The sequence below is a fragment of the Chiloscyllium plagiosum genome, unplaced genomic scaffold, assembly GCF_037043375.1.
Source record: "Chiloscyllium plagiosum isolate Xiang-an unplaced genomic scaffold, Cpla_swu_hap1 HiC_scaffold_17, whole genome shotgun sequence".
Taxonomy (NCBI): Eukaryota; Metazoa; Chordata; class Chondrichthyes; order Orectolobiformes; family Hemiscylliidae; genus Chiloscyllium; species Chiloscyllium plagiosum.
The window spans coordinates 65,805,779-65,822,044 of record NW_028270155.1 but is presented as its reverse complement, the minus strand read 5'-3'; the positions used below and the strand labels follow the sequence as shown (position 1 = coordinate 65,822,044).

Genomic DNA, 16,266 nt, shown 5'->3' with positions numbered 1-16,266 from the left:
TAGCACCAAGACTTAGCTTGGCTGATGAGAAAGGCCCTCCCCATCAGATCCTTCCTAATACTTTGAGTCCATGCAATACCCTTAGGTGGCTATGGTGGGAAAGAGAACATTGGCTAGGTGACCTTAACGTCCACAGACGATGCTATCTATACTGATGCAATGGGAGCTACCATTGGAATAATTTGGTAACAACCACCCATGTAAGCAAAAGTGACTGAGACATTGTTCCTCAGTGAAGTTCAGGGAGGGGAAATGATTCCTGAATATAAGTCCAGCTTTCTGCAGAATGCTCACTTCTTCCCTCTTTTACTCAGTTGCTCCTGCACATGTCTTCATCGTCCAGTGGTATAGCAGCAACTGAACCAATCACATCAGCTTTGAATCAAAGAGAATCCAACTCCAGATTGGGAAAAACAGTGACTTGATGTACTGTTAACAAGGGAACAATGCACCCTTCTTCAGAATAGACACATTAATATTTATTTAACAAATATCCAGCAAAACAGATATCTAGCAACACTTTTTTCTGGGCTAATATCATCAGTTAGAGGCAAGAGCAAATCATTGCCTAGCTGAACAATAAACACTCTGGTAAATGATTCTGTCACCCAGTAATTAATACACTAATACTATTGAATAAACAGCAACTCTATATAGTTATACAGTAATAAACCTAAATGCTGTTGAGCAGCTATGTAGTGAGTTGCCTTTACTCTGCTAAAGAGACCTGTCAGCCTGTACTTTTGGAGGAGATAATAATGATTTTTTTGCTACCATTTAACAAGCATACAAAACTTGAAAAATTACTTACATTTGGCCCTGTGTGGAGATTTGTGTACATTGTATGCATGACAAATACAGGGGGGAGGGGAAGGTATACAGGCCTGAGGCAAAGTACAGACTGGATTAAATATTAACCAAAAATCAAGCAACTCCAAATGTTCAGTCGTTCTGCCTTCAGGTGATTGGAATCCTGTTCTTCTGGTAACAAAACTCCAGCCCATTACAACGGAAATGCACTGAGAAATATTAGTGATGCTTTTTAGCCCTTATAAATACATCAGTAATCACTAGGAAAATTTAAAGTAAGCATCAATTTTAGCCATTATGTTTGGAAAGCGTAATCTGTCTCATGAGTAGTGAACCATTAGATCTTATGTGACTTGGGGCAAAATATTTCTACACACTGAATGGCAATCCTCTCCCTCACATCACTTCCATTAGGATTTCATGCAGAGTTCATGTCCTGGGATGTTCCTATCAATTCAAACAATACAGAGGATTTCAGACACCCCACAACTCCAAGCAAATATCACTGGGCCTGTTAAGGTGTAGTGTGAAGCAATAGAGAATGTTTAGTTTGATAATATTTGCTGGGATTTAATGCTTTCTTTTTGTCTCAGACATTAGTTATGTAATGAGGGTGGGCAATTTTACTTCGTACCATAGTCATCAAAAGTGAGTTGAGAAAGTTCTGGCCCTATTCTCTTATATCTTTATCTTTTCAAGTACAATGTGCTAACAGACATCGCTGAAGTTGAATAATATTGAACAATACTGCCACGGCTTGGAGTTCCAAAACACCATCTCATAACATCTTGGGACTGATACCTGCCACATCAATAAACTGATTAGTATTTTCTATTATTGAGTGAAATGCATCTAGTTTATGTACTGTATTTAACAATATGCTGGATCTAGACTAGTGGAAAAACTCCACTTCTTTTTAAAGAGCCCTAATAGTTTCAACAAGTCAATTTGTGTTTAGATAATGTTTTATTATCAGGATGGATTTTATGGGGTGGTCCCATACTGCTTGCCTTAATATACACTCCCTCACATTGATGTACAGTGGCAGCGAAGTGTATAATCTACAAGATATACTCAACAATGTTCCTCTGTTTATACCTTCCAAACCTATGACCTCTGCCACTTAGCAGGACAAGAGTAGCAGATGCATTGCAACAGCACTTCCTGCAAGATCCCATTCTGACCTGGAGCTATTTTGCCTTTCCTTCACCTGATACTGAGTCAAGGTCGTAGAATTCCCTTCTTTCCAGCATTCTGGGGATATTCTACAGTTCAAGAAGTCAGCTCACTGCCATCTTCTCAAGGGCAATAAATGCTGGCATAGTTAATGATCCCTCCAGCCTGAGAATGAACAAAATAAAAATTTTACATCAGATTACATGCTCTAATGACTATCTCCTTCTGCAGGCAACTTAATTAACGGAGATAGAACTGTTAGCAGTGAGACCCTTCTAATTATTCTTCCATGATTTCCAAAGGTACAAGTTGGAACTACGCCTCAGGACCAAAGGATTGTGGGTTACGTTTCCTGCACTCATTTGCAAGCTCTGGCAGGTAAAGCTACTTTGGTCAGATCAATTAGGTCATTCATCTCTAGTCCCGGACTTTGCTTAACTTCAAGAACTTTGTTCCTCTCCATTTAATTTGTTAGATCTTTCTCATCAGAATAGAACAGTCAACCAGCATATTTCTCCAGAAAGCAACTTTTCCCATATTAGCAAGCTGTCCTGACCCTTTCAAAGTTGCCCACTCCAAGCTTTCCTCCCTTCCCCAACTACTTCCATCCTCACCAACTTCCTTTGCCATCCTTACACTTCCAGCTATCCCAGCATGCCCCACTCTCCCCACCTTCCCTAATTAAATCCACACAACCCCAATATGGGCGGCATGGAGGCTCAGTGGTTAGCACTGCTGCCTCACAGCGCCAGAGACCCGGGTTGAATTCGCGACTCAGGCGACTGACTGTGAGGAGTTTGCACATTCTCCTTGTGTCTGCGTGGGTTTCCTCCGGGTGCTCCGGTTTCCTCCCACAGTCCAAAGATGTGCAGGTCTGGTGAATTGGCCATGCTAAATTGCCCATAGTATTAGGTAAAGGGGTAAATGTAGGGGAATGGGTGGGTGGCAGGTCGGTGTGGACTTGTTGGGCCGAAAGGCCTGTTTCCACACTGTAAGTAATCTAATCACTATGCTATCCAATCCAACTGCCCAAGCCATCAACAACACAACTCTCTCCAAGCACTCTTTTCCTCTCCAATGCTACTGAATTCACCATCTTTCAAGAGAATTTGCCCTGTCTTCACTATCTTTTTTGCAAAGTCCCCATACTTCACAACAACTCCTATCTTTGCTAATGCTCCCTGCCTTTCTTGACTCCCCTTGACCATGTCAACATCCCACAATCGTGAGCCCTCCATGTCTTAACTTCCCTTTCTCAAAAAACAATTACATCAATTACCCTCATTCTGGCCCCTCCTCCCACCTGTCTCCCCCCCTACCAACTCCTCCTACCTTTACCAACTCTCCTGTCCAACTATCCCACCAACTCCTCACATCCATGCAAATTCCCTTTGTCAAATTCCCAACTTGCCCTGGCCAGCAATCACCCTTAACCTACACCATCCTGGACAAGTATCCCACTAGTTCTCCACATCATCATCAACTTCCCAGCTCCTTTTGCTTTCCAACTGAATGCATACAAGTGACATGATGGAGCATGAAGTGTTTTTCTTCTGGATTAAGTATGTAGAAGCCAGTTAATGTTGTTTTATCCCCAGTTTCAACATAGATGATTGACCAACTGTTTAGCAATAGGATGTCTGATAGCTCACTTTGAACTTTCAGAAATGCACAAGGCAGTTATTTTCCCTGAACTGTACCTCTTCCTTTTCATGTTCTGGATCATTCTTCAAATGTTTAAAATTTGTTTTCAGCTTGTATTATTGGAAGGACTTTCTGAATAGATGTAACTTGCAGATACTCCCACCTAATTCATTGCATCTTCATGGTTGAGGATGTGTAAGCCAAGATTAGGTATTGTCCAATGAACATAACACAAATGAAATAGAAGTGTTGGGACCGAGTACAAATGTCTGAGAGTCAGGCAGTCCCAGTGCTAGTTGTTAATGTACTTTGCTGTGCACCTCTGTGCTGAAGATGTCATGTGGCTGCTTGCTCAGTTTCCACTACATCAAACACTGTATTTAATTAAGAAAATGCTGCAATGTTGTTAACATCTGCCTCTCACTCAGGAGATGCTGCCATTCGCTGTGAACAGATGGACCACCTGCTGGACTGGCTGGCTGAGTTCCAAAAATCTACCTCTTCATCAAGTCCCACCAATCCAGAGGATCTGCTGGCGTTTGATGTCTTGCTGGGAGATCTTAACTTTGACAACTGCTCCTCAGGTGAGTCCCTGCTTCAGCACTATCTGAGGGACAGTCATGGCAGTTGGAGTATTAATCTTTCTAGTACCAACTGTTCCTGGCATCCCTGATTTGCTCAGCGATCCAAAGCACAGTTATAGTTGACAATAGTCAGCATTACAACCACCCCAGTGCTACTTATTAGATCCCACGCATAAACCAAACAGTAGTTAATTATCAAAATAAAACAAAGAACTGTGCTTGCTGAAGATCTGAAACAAAATCAGAAATTGCTGAAGAAACTCAGCAGGTGTAGCAGCATCTGTGGAGAGAAAGCAGAGTTAATATTTTGAGTGCAGTGATTCTTCTTCAGAATTTTGAAGGGTCAATTTGCTCCTCTAAACATGCAACATTCCCTGAGTACTGACCATCTAATAGTGCAGAAATCACTGAATTTTACCTCTGAGAAAGTAGCACTATCTCAATACTGCCCATCTAATCACATAGCACTCCTTCAGTACTGACCATCTGTAAATGGGGCGCTCCCTCAGTTTTACATCTTTAATAGTACAGGCACAAACTGCAGCAGTTCAGGAGGGCAGCCAGTTGCCACCTTCTTAAGGGCAGTTGGAGATGGGCAATAAATGCTGGCCAGCAAGCAATACCCACATCCCACATCTGAATTTAAAAAGAGAGCACTTCCTCTGTACTGATACATTCAATAGTGTAGTGGTCCATAGGTTTTATTCTCTGACAGCGCAGAGCTCCCTCAATACTATCCCTCTAATCATACAGCACTCCCTCACTACTGACCATCTGATACCATAGTGGTCCTACAGAACTGATCCTCTGATGGTGCAGCACTCCTTTAATACTTTACATTCAGTTGCTCCCTCAGTAGATAACATCTGACAGTGTAGTACTCCCCCAGTACTGCTCTTCAATCACACAACACACCATCAGTCTTTGGCAGTGAGGCACTTCCTTAGTACCTCCCACCTGACAGTATTGCAGTCACAAAAGTTAGTATGCAGCTACAGCATATAATCATGAAGTCTAATAGGATTCCATCCTTATTATGGGAGGAATCGAACATAGAACTAAGGGTGTTACACTTCAATTATACAGGGCAGATTTGACACCATATCTCAAATACTGTGTGCAGTTTTAGTTTCCTTATTTAAAGAAGCATGTAAATGTTGTGTGAGCAGTTCTAAAGAAGGTTACTGCTTGATACCTTGAATTAGCAGGTTGTCTTACGAGGAATGGTTGGACAGACGAAGCTTCTTTCCACCAGTGTTTAGAAGATTGAGGGGTGCCTTGATTGAAGTGATCTAATTTTGGTTTGATTTGATTTGGTTTATTTTGTGTGCTATCCAGACAAATCATACCTTACATAAGTATTTCAGGGTAATAGAACAGAATGCAGAGTATAGTGTTACAGCTACCAGGGAAGGTGCAGAGAAAGATCAACTCTAACATATGAAAGGTCAGTTCATGAGTCTAGTAACAGCAGGGAAGAAGCTGTTCTTAAATCTGTTGGTACATGTTTTAAATCTTCTGCCTGATGGAAGAGGGTGAAAGAGAGTATAATTGGGGCCGGGGGACGGAGTCTTTGATTACATTGGTTGCTGTCCAGAGGCAGCAGGAGGTATAGATGGAGTCATTGGAAGGAAGGTTGGTTTTCATGATGGACTGGGCTGCGTTCACAACTTTCTGTAATTTCTTGCAGTCCTAAATTCTTTGATAAAGTGAACATGGAAAAGGTTGGAGGGTCAGTCCAGATCTAAGGGAAGTTTCAAACTAGAGGTTGCTATTCCAAGACAGAGCTGAGGAGAACTATTTTTTTCTTTGAAGATTGTGAAACTTTGGTCGAGGTGGATAGATTTCTTATTAGGCAGAGAAATCAAGGGTTAATGGGAATACATGAGAATGTGAAATTCCAAAACACAAACAGACCAGCCATGATCTGGTTGAATGGTGGAGAAGGCTCAAGGGGCTGAATGCTCTACTTCTGTTCTTATTTTGTTTGTTTATATATTTATAGACCCTCAGCACTAATCCTTCGAGAATGTAGCACTCAGAACTGACTCACCAAAATTACAGTGGTGTCTTAACACTGACCCTCTGACAATCCAGTGCAATTCTGGTCTCCTTCCTATCGGAAAGATGTTGTGAAACTTGAAAGGGTTCAGAAAAGATTTACAAGGATGTTGCCAGGGTTGGAGGATTTGAGCTATAGGGAGAAACTGAACAGGCTGGGTCTGTTTTCCCTGGAGCATCAGAGGTTGAGGGGTGACCTTATGGAGGCTTACAAAATCATGAGGGGCATGGATAGGATAAATAGGCAAAGTCTTTTCCCTGGGGTCGGAGTCCAGAATGAGAGGGTATAGGTTTAGGGTGAGAGGGGAAAGATATAAAAGAGACCTAAGGGGCAAAGTTTTCACACAGAGGGTGATATGTGTATGGAATGAGATGCCAGAGGAAGTGGTGGAGGCTGGTACAATTGCAACATTTAAATGGCATTTGGATGGGTATATGAATAGGAAGGGTTTGGAGGGATATGGGCCGGGTGCTGGCAGGTGGGACTAGATTGGATTGGGATATCTGGATGGCATGGACGAGTTCGACCGAAGGGTCTGTTTCCATGCTGTACATCTCTATGACTCTACTGGAATGCAACTTTAACACGCAGGCTTTGAACACTGAGCAAGAGTGCTAATGGCATGGCATCCTCAACTCTCAAGATTGGGTAGTTAACAGCTCCCTTGCATTCACTACAGCTGATGGAAACTGGACTGGTTTTAAACTGGGGTGGCATTGTGTCAGTGTTTAGCACTGCTGCCTCACAGCACCAGGGATCCGGGTTCGATTCTAGCCTCGGGCGACTGGATATGTGGAGTTTGCACGTTCTCTCTGTAACTGTGTTGGTTTTCTCTGGGTGCTCCAGTTTCCTCCCACAATCCAAAAATGTGCAAGTTAGGTGAATTGGCCCTGCTAAATTGCCCATAGTGTTAGGTGTATTAGTCAGGGGGAACTGAGTCTGGGTGGGTTACTCTTTGAAGGGTCGATATGAGCTGAGGGGCTTGTTTCCACACTGTAGAGAATCTACTCTAAACTGCAGCTTTCAAGGAATAATTTCAATTCATATGGTTACGGAGATATGTGTGTGTTTTCCAAAAGTGTGTATATTCCAGATTCTTATATAATAGAGAGAAGCCTACATTGTCAGAGGAGACATTAAAGCCCCATTAAACCCCCTACCTTTTGAGTTGTATGTTGGTGGTATTGATAATGATGTGTTCAAGCACATTTTTTGTTCAAATAACAACACTTTAAACAGTTAAGTGGTCATTATGCTACAGTTTGTGAGATGGTTCTACATGTAAAATGATTGTTCTATTGTCTGCATAACAACCTTAATGAAAATAAATCAATTTATTAAGATGTTTTGAGATATCTCTGAGAAACACAAACCATAATATCTGGCTGTCAATTTAAGGGTTGTGGCTTGTTAGCCAGCCTCCCTCTCTTAGACTATTGTAGTGACTCCACAGAGTTTATTAGACTCTTTCCTCTACTCAATCCATGCAATCTGGGAGAATCTCCAAGAAGGTAATTCATTGGTAACCCCACAATGAAGTGGAGCTTTTGAGTGTGAGTGGGAGAGTACATGTGCAGTTTCTGAGATGATACTACTGCAGCCTGCAGACTGAGCGGGAAAATGTCCCTGAGTCATAAGAGTCATACAGCAAGGAAACAGACCCTTCAGTCCAACCAGTCCATGCCAGATATAATACCAGACTACATTAATCCCACCTGCCTACTTCTGTCCCAAATCCCTCCAAACCTTTCCTATTCATGTATCTATTCAAATGTATTTTAGATGTTTTAATTGTATCCAGATCCATCACTTTCTCAGGAAGTTCATTCCACATGTAAACAATCCTCTGTGTAAAAGATTTCCTCATTTGTCTTTTTAAAATCTCTCTTCTCTCACCTTAAAACTGTGTCCCCTAATCTTGAAATCCCCTTTACTTGGGAAAACACAACTAACCACTAACTCTATCCATACCTCTCATTATTTTAAAATCTTCTATAAGATCACCTCTCACCCTCCTACGCTCCAGTGAAAAAAGTCCCAGCCTATCTAGCTTTTCTGTATAACTCGAATCTTCCATATTCGGTAACATGCTGGTAAATCTCTTCTGAACCCTCGCCAGCTTGATAATATCCTTACTATAACTGGGTGACCAGAACTGCACACAGTATTCCAGAAGAGGCCTCACAAATGTCCTGTACTACCTGAACATGACCTCCCAACTCCTATACTCAAAGTACTGAGCAATGAAGGCAAGTGTGCCAAACGTCCTTTTAAACACTCTGTCTATATTTGACACAAATTTCAAAGAATAATGTACCTGTACCCCTAGGACTCTCTGTTCTACAACACTATCCAAGGCCCTACCATTAATTGTGTAAGCCCTTCCCTTGTTATACCAAATGCAATACCTCACATTTATCCAGATTTAACTCGATCTGCCATTTTTCCGCCTATTGATCCATTTGATCAAGATCCCTTTGTAATCTTAGAAAACCTCCTTCACTGTCTACAACGCCACCAATTTTGGTGTCGTCCACAAACTTACTAACCTTGCCTTCTATATTCTCTCCCAAATCATTTCTATAAATGACAAACTAAAGAGGACCCAGAACCGATCCCTGCGGAACACTGCTGGTCACAGGCCTCCAGTCCGAAAAGCAACCCTCCTCTCTGTCTCCTGCTGTTAAGCCTATTATGTATCCAATAGGCAAGCTCACCCTGAATCCCATGTGACTAACTTTAATAAATTAGTCTACCAATTGGAACCTTGTGAAAGGCTTTATTAAAATCCAAGTAAGCAATGTCTACTGCTCAGCCATCATCAATCTTTTTGGTAACTACCTCAAAAAACTCAATCACGTTTGTGAGACATCATTTTCCTTGCACAAAACGATGCTGACTATTCTTAATTGCCTCTTTAAATGTCCATAAATCCTATCTTTTATAACCACCTCTAACGTTTACTCACAACTGAAGTTAGACTCACAGGTCTATTGTTTCCCGGTTTCTCCTTACAACCTTTCTTAAACAATGGTACAACATTAGCCACTCTCCAGTAATCAGGCACCTCACCCATAGTTATAGATTATGCAAATATTTCTTCAAGGGGTCTCGTAATTTCCTGTCTTATTCCCACAACATTGTGGGATACCTTAGATCAGGACCCAGAGATTTATCCACCTTTATATTCTCTGAGACCTCCTGAAGTTCCTCTTCTGTAATGTGAACTGTTTTTAAAACATCAAACTTTATTTCTCTGCATTCTCTAGACTCCACTTCTTTCTCCACAGTAAAAACTGACACGAAATATTAATCTCTCTCATCTCCTGGGTTTCAACACAAAGATGATCTCTTTGATCTTTAAGAGGCCCTACCCTCTCTCTAGTTACCCTCTTGCTCTTAATGTATTTGTAGAAAATCTTTGGATTATACTCAACCTTTCCTGCCAATGCTATCTCATATCCCCTCTTTGCCTTACAGATTTCTCTTAAGAATGTCCCTACATTCTTTATATTGATTAAGAGATTCAATCAAACCAAGTTGTCAATATCTAAAACAAGATTCTCTTTTATTCTTGGCTAGAACCTCAGTATCTTTATTTGCTCCAGCAAGCAACTGTATCAATAACTGAACATCACATGTAAATGTGAGAATTAGCTTTGAACTGAGTTGGTTTAACATTAATCCCATTGCAGGACATTAGTGCCTTAAGGACATTCTGTGTGGAATTAATGGATCTGTTATTCAATTATTTAATTCAGTTACTCTAGTAATAGATTTGGTTCTTTCACATTGTTTTCATGCATTGAGCATTAACAGTCTAACTGGATTTCTGTAAAGGGCATGATAAGAAGGTGAGTTACTTGCCCCAGAATTACCTGCTCTTGTAGCCACAGAATTTATATGCCTTACTGAATTAAGTTTCTGGTCAATGGTAACCTCCAGGAAGTTGATGGTGATAGAAACAATAATAGAAATGTTATTAAATGTCCATCAGGGATGGTTAGATTCTCTCTTATTGGAAATTGCCATTTGCCTGGCACTTGTATGATGAAAATGTTACTTGTCATTTATCAGCCTAAGTCTGAACATTGTTTAGGTCTTAATGCATTCAGTCGTGGACTGCTTCAGTATCTCAGGAGTTACAAAGGGGACTGAACACTGTGCAATCTTCAATGAAGCACCTTACTGGTGACCTTATGATGGAGGGGAAGGTCATAGGTCAAACAATCTATTCTATCAAAGACACTGCCCTGAAGAACTCCTTAAGTCCTGGGCTGAGATGATTGGCTCGAACAACCACACCACCTATTTTTCTGCCTTTTTATATCTTTAAGCAGCAGAGAGTTTTCCTCTCAATTTCCATTGATTTCAGTTTTACCTGGGGTTCTTGATGTCACACTTTGTAATGTTGATACCAGTGTTGGCTGTATTGGAACAGCTTGCCGTAAGGGTATGGCCTGTTCTGAAGCACAATCGTCAATACCAAGCTTCATAGACTTCACAACCACAAGGAGAGGTTGAAAATAACACAGATTCTTTAAGGGGAAGCTGTATAAACACAGAGAGAGAGAGAAATAGAAGGATACCCTGATGAAGAGAACTTCAAGGAGGCTTATATAAGAACATACAAATTAGTAGCAAGAGTAGGCAATTCAACTCCTCAAGCCTGCTCTGCATTTGCTGCGATCTTGGCTGATCTCACCTTGGACTGAACTCCACTTCCTGCACGCTCTTCATAACTCTTCAACTATTACTAATTAAAAATTTGTCTATCTTTCCCCTAAATTTACTCAATGTTCAGGCATCCATCGCACTCTGAGGTAGTAAATTCCACAGATTCACTTTGAGAGAAATAATTTCTCCAAATCTCTGTTTTAAACGTGCTACCCTTATCCTAATTTCAGACAACATGTCAAGATTATATTTCAAGAAGAAAAGTCAAATTTCTTTCATGGAAAAAGATTTCACATGTGCCATTGTGGGGTCCGCCTTCCATTAATTGTGAGGGCCACAGGATCTCATACAATTACGTATCTAAAGGTATGCTTATCTCCTCATTCTAGATTGCTCTAAAAAGGGAAACATCCTCTCTACATCTACTTTGTCAATCCCCTTCAGCATTTTATACATACCTCAATTGGATCTCCTCTCATTCTTCTAAACACCAGACAGTATAGGCCTAAACTGCTTCATCTCTCTTCATAAGACAAACCCCTCACCTCTGGAAACAATCTAGCAAATCTCCTCTGAACTACTTCCACATCCCTGTTTAGCTAAGGATACAATCACATTCCTTCAGAGTAAGGTAAGGTGAAATAAAATATAAGCAGCAACAGTGCTGATTGGTCTTTTTCTATATTGTAAATTCTTTGCTATTCCCTGTGCCCAGTGCCTTCAGGTGCATCTTGATATCATTTGGAGTGAATCAAATTGATGAAAGGAGGGAGAGAAAGCCAGGACGTATAGGCCAGTTAGCCTGACGTCAGTCTCTGAGACAGTACTGGAATCTATTAATGAGGAGATGTTATGATTCAATTAACCTTTATGAATACTAATTTATTTTAGTTTCTCAGTTAAGCGAGTCCCTCTAGTATTTCTGGGAGATTTCCTGTAACTTCTTCCATGAAGGAATACACCTGGTTTAGTTTTTTTTCTGCCATTTCCCTGTTCTCGACTGTAGATATTTTTAATTAACCCATTCGAACATATTATGACACACCCCTAGAGAAGGTGGGCCTTGAATACAGGCTTTCTTGCTCAGAGGTAGGGACACTATCACTCCATTATTAAAGTCCTCTGTTTTCCATTATAAATTCTCCTATTTGTAAAAGCCTATCTTTGTTCTTCCTAATCTTTTCCTTTTCACAAATCTGAGAAGCTTTTACAATCTGCTTGTATGTTCATCACTAATTTGCATTCATGTTTTTTTTCTCTTTCTTGGTTGGCTTCTTCGTCTTCCTTAGGTGGGTTCTAAATTGATTGCACTTCTCAGGTTTATCATTTTCCTAGCATCCTAATAGACAACTTACTTTGACCTAATGCAGTCTTTAACTTTTTGTGACATCCGTAAACTTGGCAATAGTACATTCACTTCCATCATCTAACTCGTTAATATATACTATAAGTAATTGTGGCCTCAGCATTGCTCCCTGTCATCAATTCACTGCAGGTGCACCCAGTGTGGTCAGTCCCTTGCCGTCAGGCCACTGCAGCAGAGTCCAATGCTGTTAGCGCCATCAGATCATTGCAGTCTGGCCCAGTGATATCAGCTACCCAGCATCTGGTCACTGCAGCTGAGCCCAGTGCTATCAGCCCCTGAATCCGGTCATTACCAGTTTCCCTGCCAGGTCAGTCCAAGCAACTTGAAGCATTTTAACTGTTGTTTGCTGCCATCTAGAGGAGACTTTCTGAACATATTAGGGTTTGACCAATTTTGCCAATTGCAGCATCACCAACTGCTCCCTACCCCGACTGTGAGATGAATGCACATTCTGGTCTCATCCAGTTGGCTGTTCCTCAGATTCAACTTGCACTGAGTGGTGGAGATCCCAAACTCATCTTATTCAGACTCAGTGATTATTTTGTAGTCAGGATAAGCCATTCAATCTTGGTGTCATCTGTAAATTAGCTTAACCCCCCACATTTTCATATACATCATTTATGTATATAACAAACCGTAAAGGTTCCAGTACTGATCCTTGTAGTACACTGCTGGACTAGAGAAGGTGATGGTGACCTACTTTTTTGAATCCCTGCAGACTTTGAGATTTAGGTGCATCCACAGTACTGTTGGAGGGGTGGGGTGTGGTTTCATGTATTTAAACTCTGTGACAGAGAAAAGGCAGTGACACATTTCCAAGTCAGGATGGCATGTGTCTTGGATGGGTACTGGCAGGTGGCTGTGTTCCTATAAATCTGTAGTATTTCTGGGTGGTAGAAGTTATAAGTTTGGAAGGTGCTGTCAAAGAGACTTTGCTGAGTTGTTGCAGTGCATCTTGTAATTGATGCAGACACTGTTGCTTCTGTGCATCACTGGTGGAGCAAGTGAATGTTGAAGGTGGTGACAAAGGTGCTATTCAAGTAGACTGCTGGATGGTGCCAAGCTTCTTGAGTGTTGCTAGAGCTGCCCATGTACAGGCAATGGAGTTTATTCCATCACACTCCTGACTTGTGCCTTGTAGGTGGTGGAAAGGCATTAGGCAGACAGAATGTAAATTACTTGGAGTGATTGTAATGAGGTCACAGCAAGGTGGACATCATAGATTGGGGCTTTAGTCTGGTCTCATCACAGAGCCCTGAGAGGTGGAATAGGGTCAAGGACTCTCTCCATGTAAATAAAGGGTGACTTGGTGACAGGATACTGGCCTCTCTGGAGTTATTTCATTACACACCACAGAATGCTTGGTATTTGACCTGCTGTTGTAACCTACAGTAAAGGATTAGTACAGTTCAGTTTCTGATCATTGGTAATAGAAGGTTGATGGGAGATGATCTAGGGTAATGCCATTGAACCTAAAGAGCCAATGGTTAGGTTCTTCCTTGTTGTTGGTTGTCATCGTGTGGTGTGAATTTTTACATGCAATTTAGCATCCAATGGATGTGTCCAGAACTTACTGCATTTAGACAAAGACTGCTTCAATATCTGAGGAGTTGTGAATGCTGCTGAACTTTGTCAATGAACATCCCTATTTCTGATCTTATGATGAAAGGAGAGTCATTGATAAAACAGCTGGAAATGTTTAGCATTTCCTGCAACAATATCCTGGGGCTGAGATGATTGACCTCCCACAACAGCAACCATCTTCCTTTATTCAAGCTATGTGTTGAGAATTTACCCCAATTCCCATGGACTCAAGTCTTGCTAAGGTTCCTTGAAGCCACACTCAGCACATGCTATCTTGCTGTCAAGGGCAGTCACTCACCTCATCTCTAGCACACAACTCTTTTGTTCTTGTTTGGACCCAAGGCTGTAATGAAGTCTGGAGCCTCTGATGTAGCTTCACCAGTGTGCCACCTCACTTTTAGATATGTCTGGTGTTATTCCTGACATGTCCTGCTGCAGTCTTAACTGGATCAAGGTTGATCTCCTGACTTGATGGCAAAGGTAGTTTAGTGGATATGCCGAAGCAATGATGTTATAGATCAAGTTGAAATTCTAATGCTGCTGATTGCACACACAGGGCCTTATACATGCCTAGCTTTTAGTTGCTAAATGTTTTCAAGATCAGTCCTATTTAGCACAACAGTAGCTACTCACCTCAATGAAGCCTATCCTCAATGTAGATAGTGAGGGTTTTGTCTCCATAATGCCTGTGTGTTGGTGGTCACTTCTACCAATAATGTCATGGACAGACATCTGAGACAGGTGGATTGGTGAGAATGAGGTCAAATAGATTATTCCCTCTTGTTGGTATCCTTCCAACCTATTATAGACCCAAGCTAATATCTATGCTCTTTAGGACTCAACATGTTCAGTAAATAATCGTGCTACCAAGCCACTCTTGGTGATGAATATGTCACCAATCCACAGTACATTCTGTGTCCTTACTAACTCAATGGCTCCTGGTGATGTCCAATAGGAAGTACAACTGAGTAATTAGTGAAGGTTTTGGCAGGGTGTGGTAGGGATTGCAGGGATGTGGCATGTGAGGGAAATCATTTGGTGGTAATCAATTGGTGGTAATCAAAGGAGGCTTCCTTTCCCATGTTTGACCCAATGCCGTGAAATCTCATTGGGTCTGAACCCAGTGCTGAGGACCACCATTCCAACTCCCTCCTGTCTGTGTGCTCCTGTATATCATAACCTCTGGTGAGTGTGTCTAGCTGGTGTGACAGGACTTGATGGTGATTGTGGTATAAGGTATGATTCCATGAGTATGACTATATCAGGCCTTTGCTTAACTAGTCTGTGTCACAGCTCTCCAAATTGTGGCAAAAGCCTCCAAGTATTAGTAAGGCAGACATTGAAGGTTCAATGTATTAGTGGTTCTTGAAACTCAATGAAGCATTGATAATGAGGCCATCTGGCAAAACAATGGTCATCTGTTTAACATGCTTCTTTACACACAGTTGCCCAGATGACCTCATTATGAATTCTTGCCTGAACTCCAAGAACAACCAGTGGACTCAGCCCTGCGAGGGCTGGTTACTTAGTTGCAAAAGGGACTGCTAGCTTTATTTACTTGACAATTTTATTAAGTTGTAGTAGCCTGAATTTTCTTTGAAGTGGCTTTTCAAAACAGTGGAGAGAAGTAAAGGTTTCTTTAATGGGACTTTCATTGGTGGTTTTTAATAAAGAGATTAAATGGACATGTTTATTTGCACAGGAAATGTTAAATGACTGTTTTTTGTTTATTTTATGTACAAAGATTAGTCTATGCTAAATGCAGCGTGAATTTTATACCTTGTGGATGCTAGTGAACAGACATGGAGGATGCATTGGGAATATGGTGGATATATGAAGTCACATGGGGAGTATGGGTATGGTTATTCAATATATAGACTATATGCAACTTTGACTTCTCACCTAATTCATTTTTCAGAGGACAAATTAGAACAGCAACATTCATTATTCACCCATTACAAGGATCCCTGCCGTCTAGGCCCTGGAGAAGAACAGCCCTGGGTCATCGGTGAGTGCAACCCCATAGCAACAACTGGTATTACTTAATTTTACAATGAGACACACGAGACTCCATGAAGGTCGATAATATGGTGATTTTAGTGAGGATGAGAGATGTGGATGACAGGTAGGGGACTGGTAGCTCAGTGAGGGACAGAGTTAACAATAAGGGAGAAAGAAATTTTGGACTTGGTAATAGCGAGATTGGATGATATGAGGTTCTCAGTGAGAATGTGGGACACAATTGAAAGGGAGGATAAAGGGTGATGGAAGGTAGGCACACAATAAAGATGTGGACAAGATGAATGATACATACCTCAGAGACAGTAGACCCGTTCAGGAAGTTGGGAACAATGGAGTAGCTG

The 16,266-nt window shown here is 41.3% G+C and overlaps 1 protein-coding gene across 8 annotated transcripts in view; it reads left to right on the top strand.

Moving 5' to 3' along the window:
• The window catches only part of smpd3 (sphingomyelin phosphodiesterase 3), a 295,904-nt gene that overhangs the window by 264,123 nt on the left and 15,515 nt on the right, over positions 1 to 16,266 (top strand). For all 8 annotated transcript variants that reach the window (XM_087996025.1, XM_043707230.2, XM_043707232.2 and 5 more), the window contains 3 exons: positions 2,289 to 2,364; positions 4,059 to 4,214; positions 15,822 to 15,911. In XM_087996025.1, coding sequence (XP_087852151.1) covers positions 2,289 to 2,364; positions 4,059 to 4,214; positions 15,822 to 15,911 — 322 coding nt within the window. The remainder of the gene's footprint in view (positions 1 to 2,288; positions 2,365 to 4,058; positions 4,215 to 15,821; positions 15,912 to 16,266) is intronic.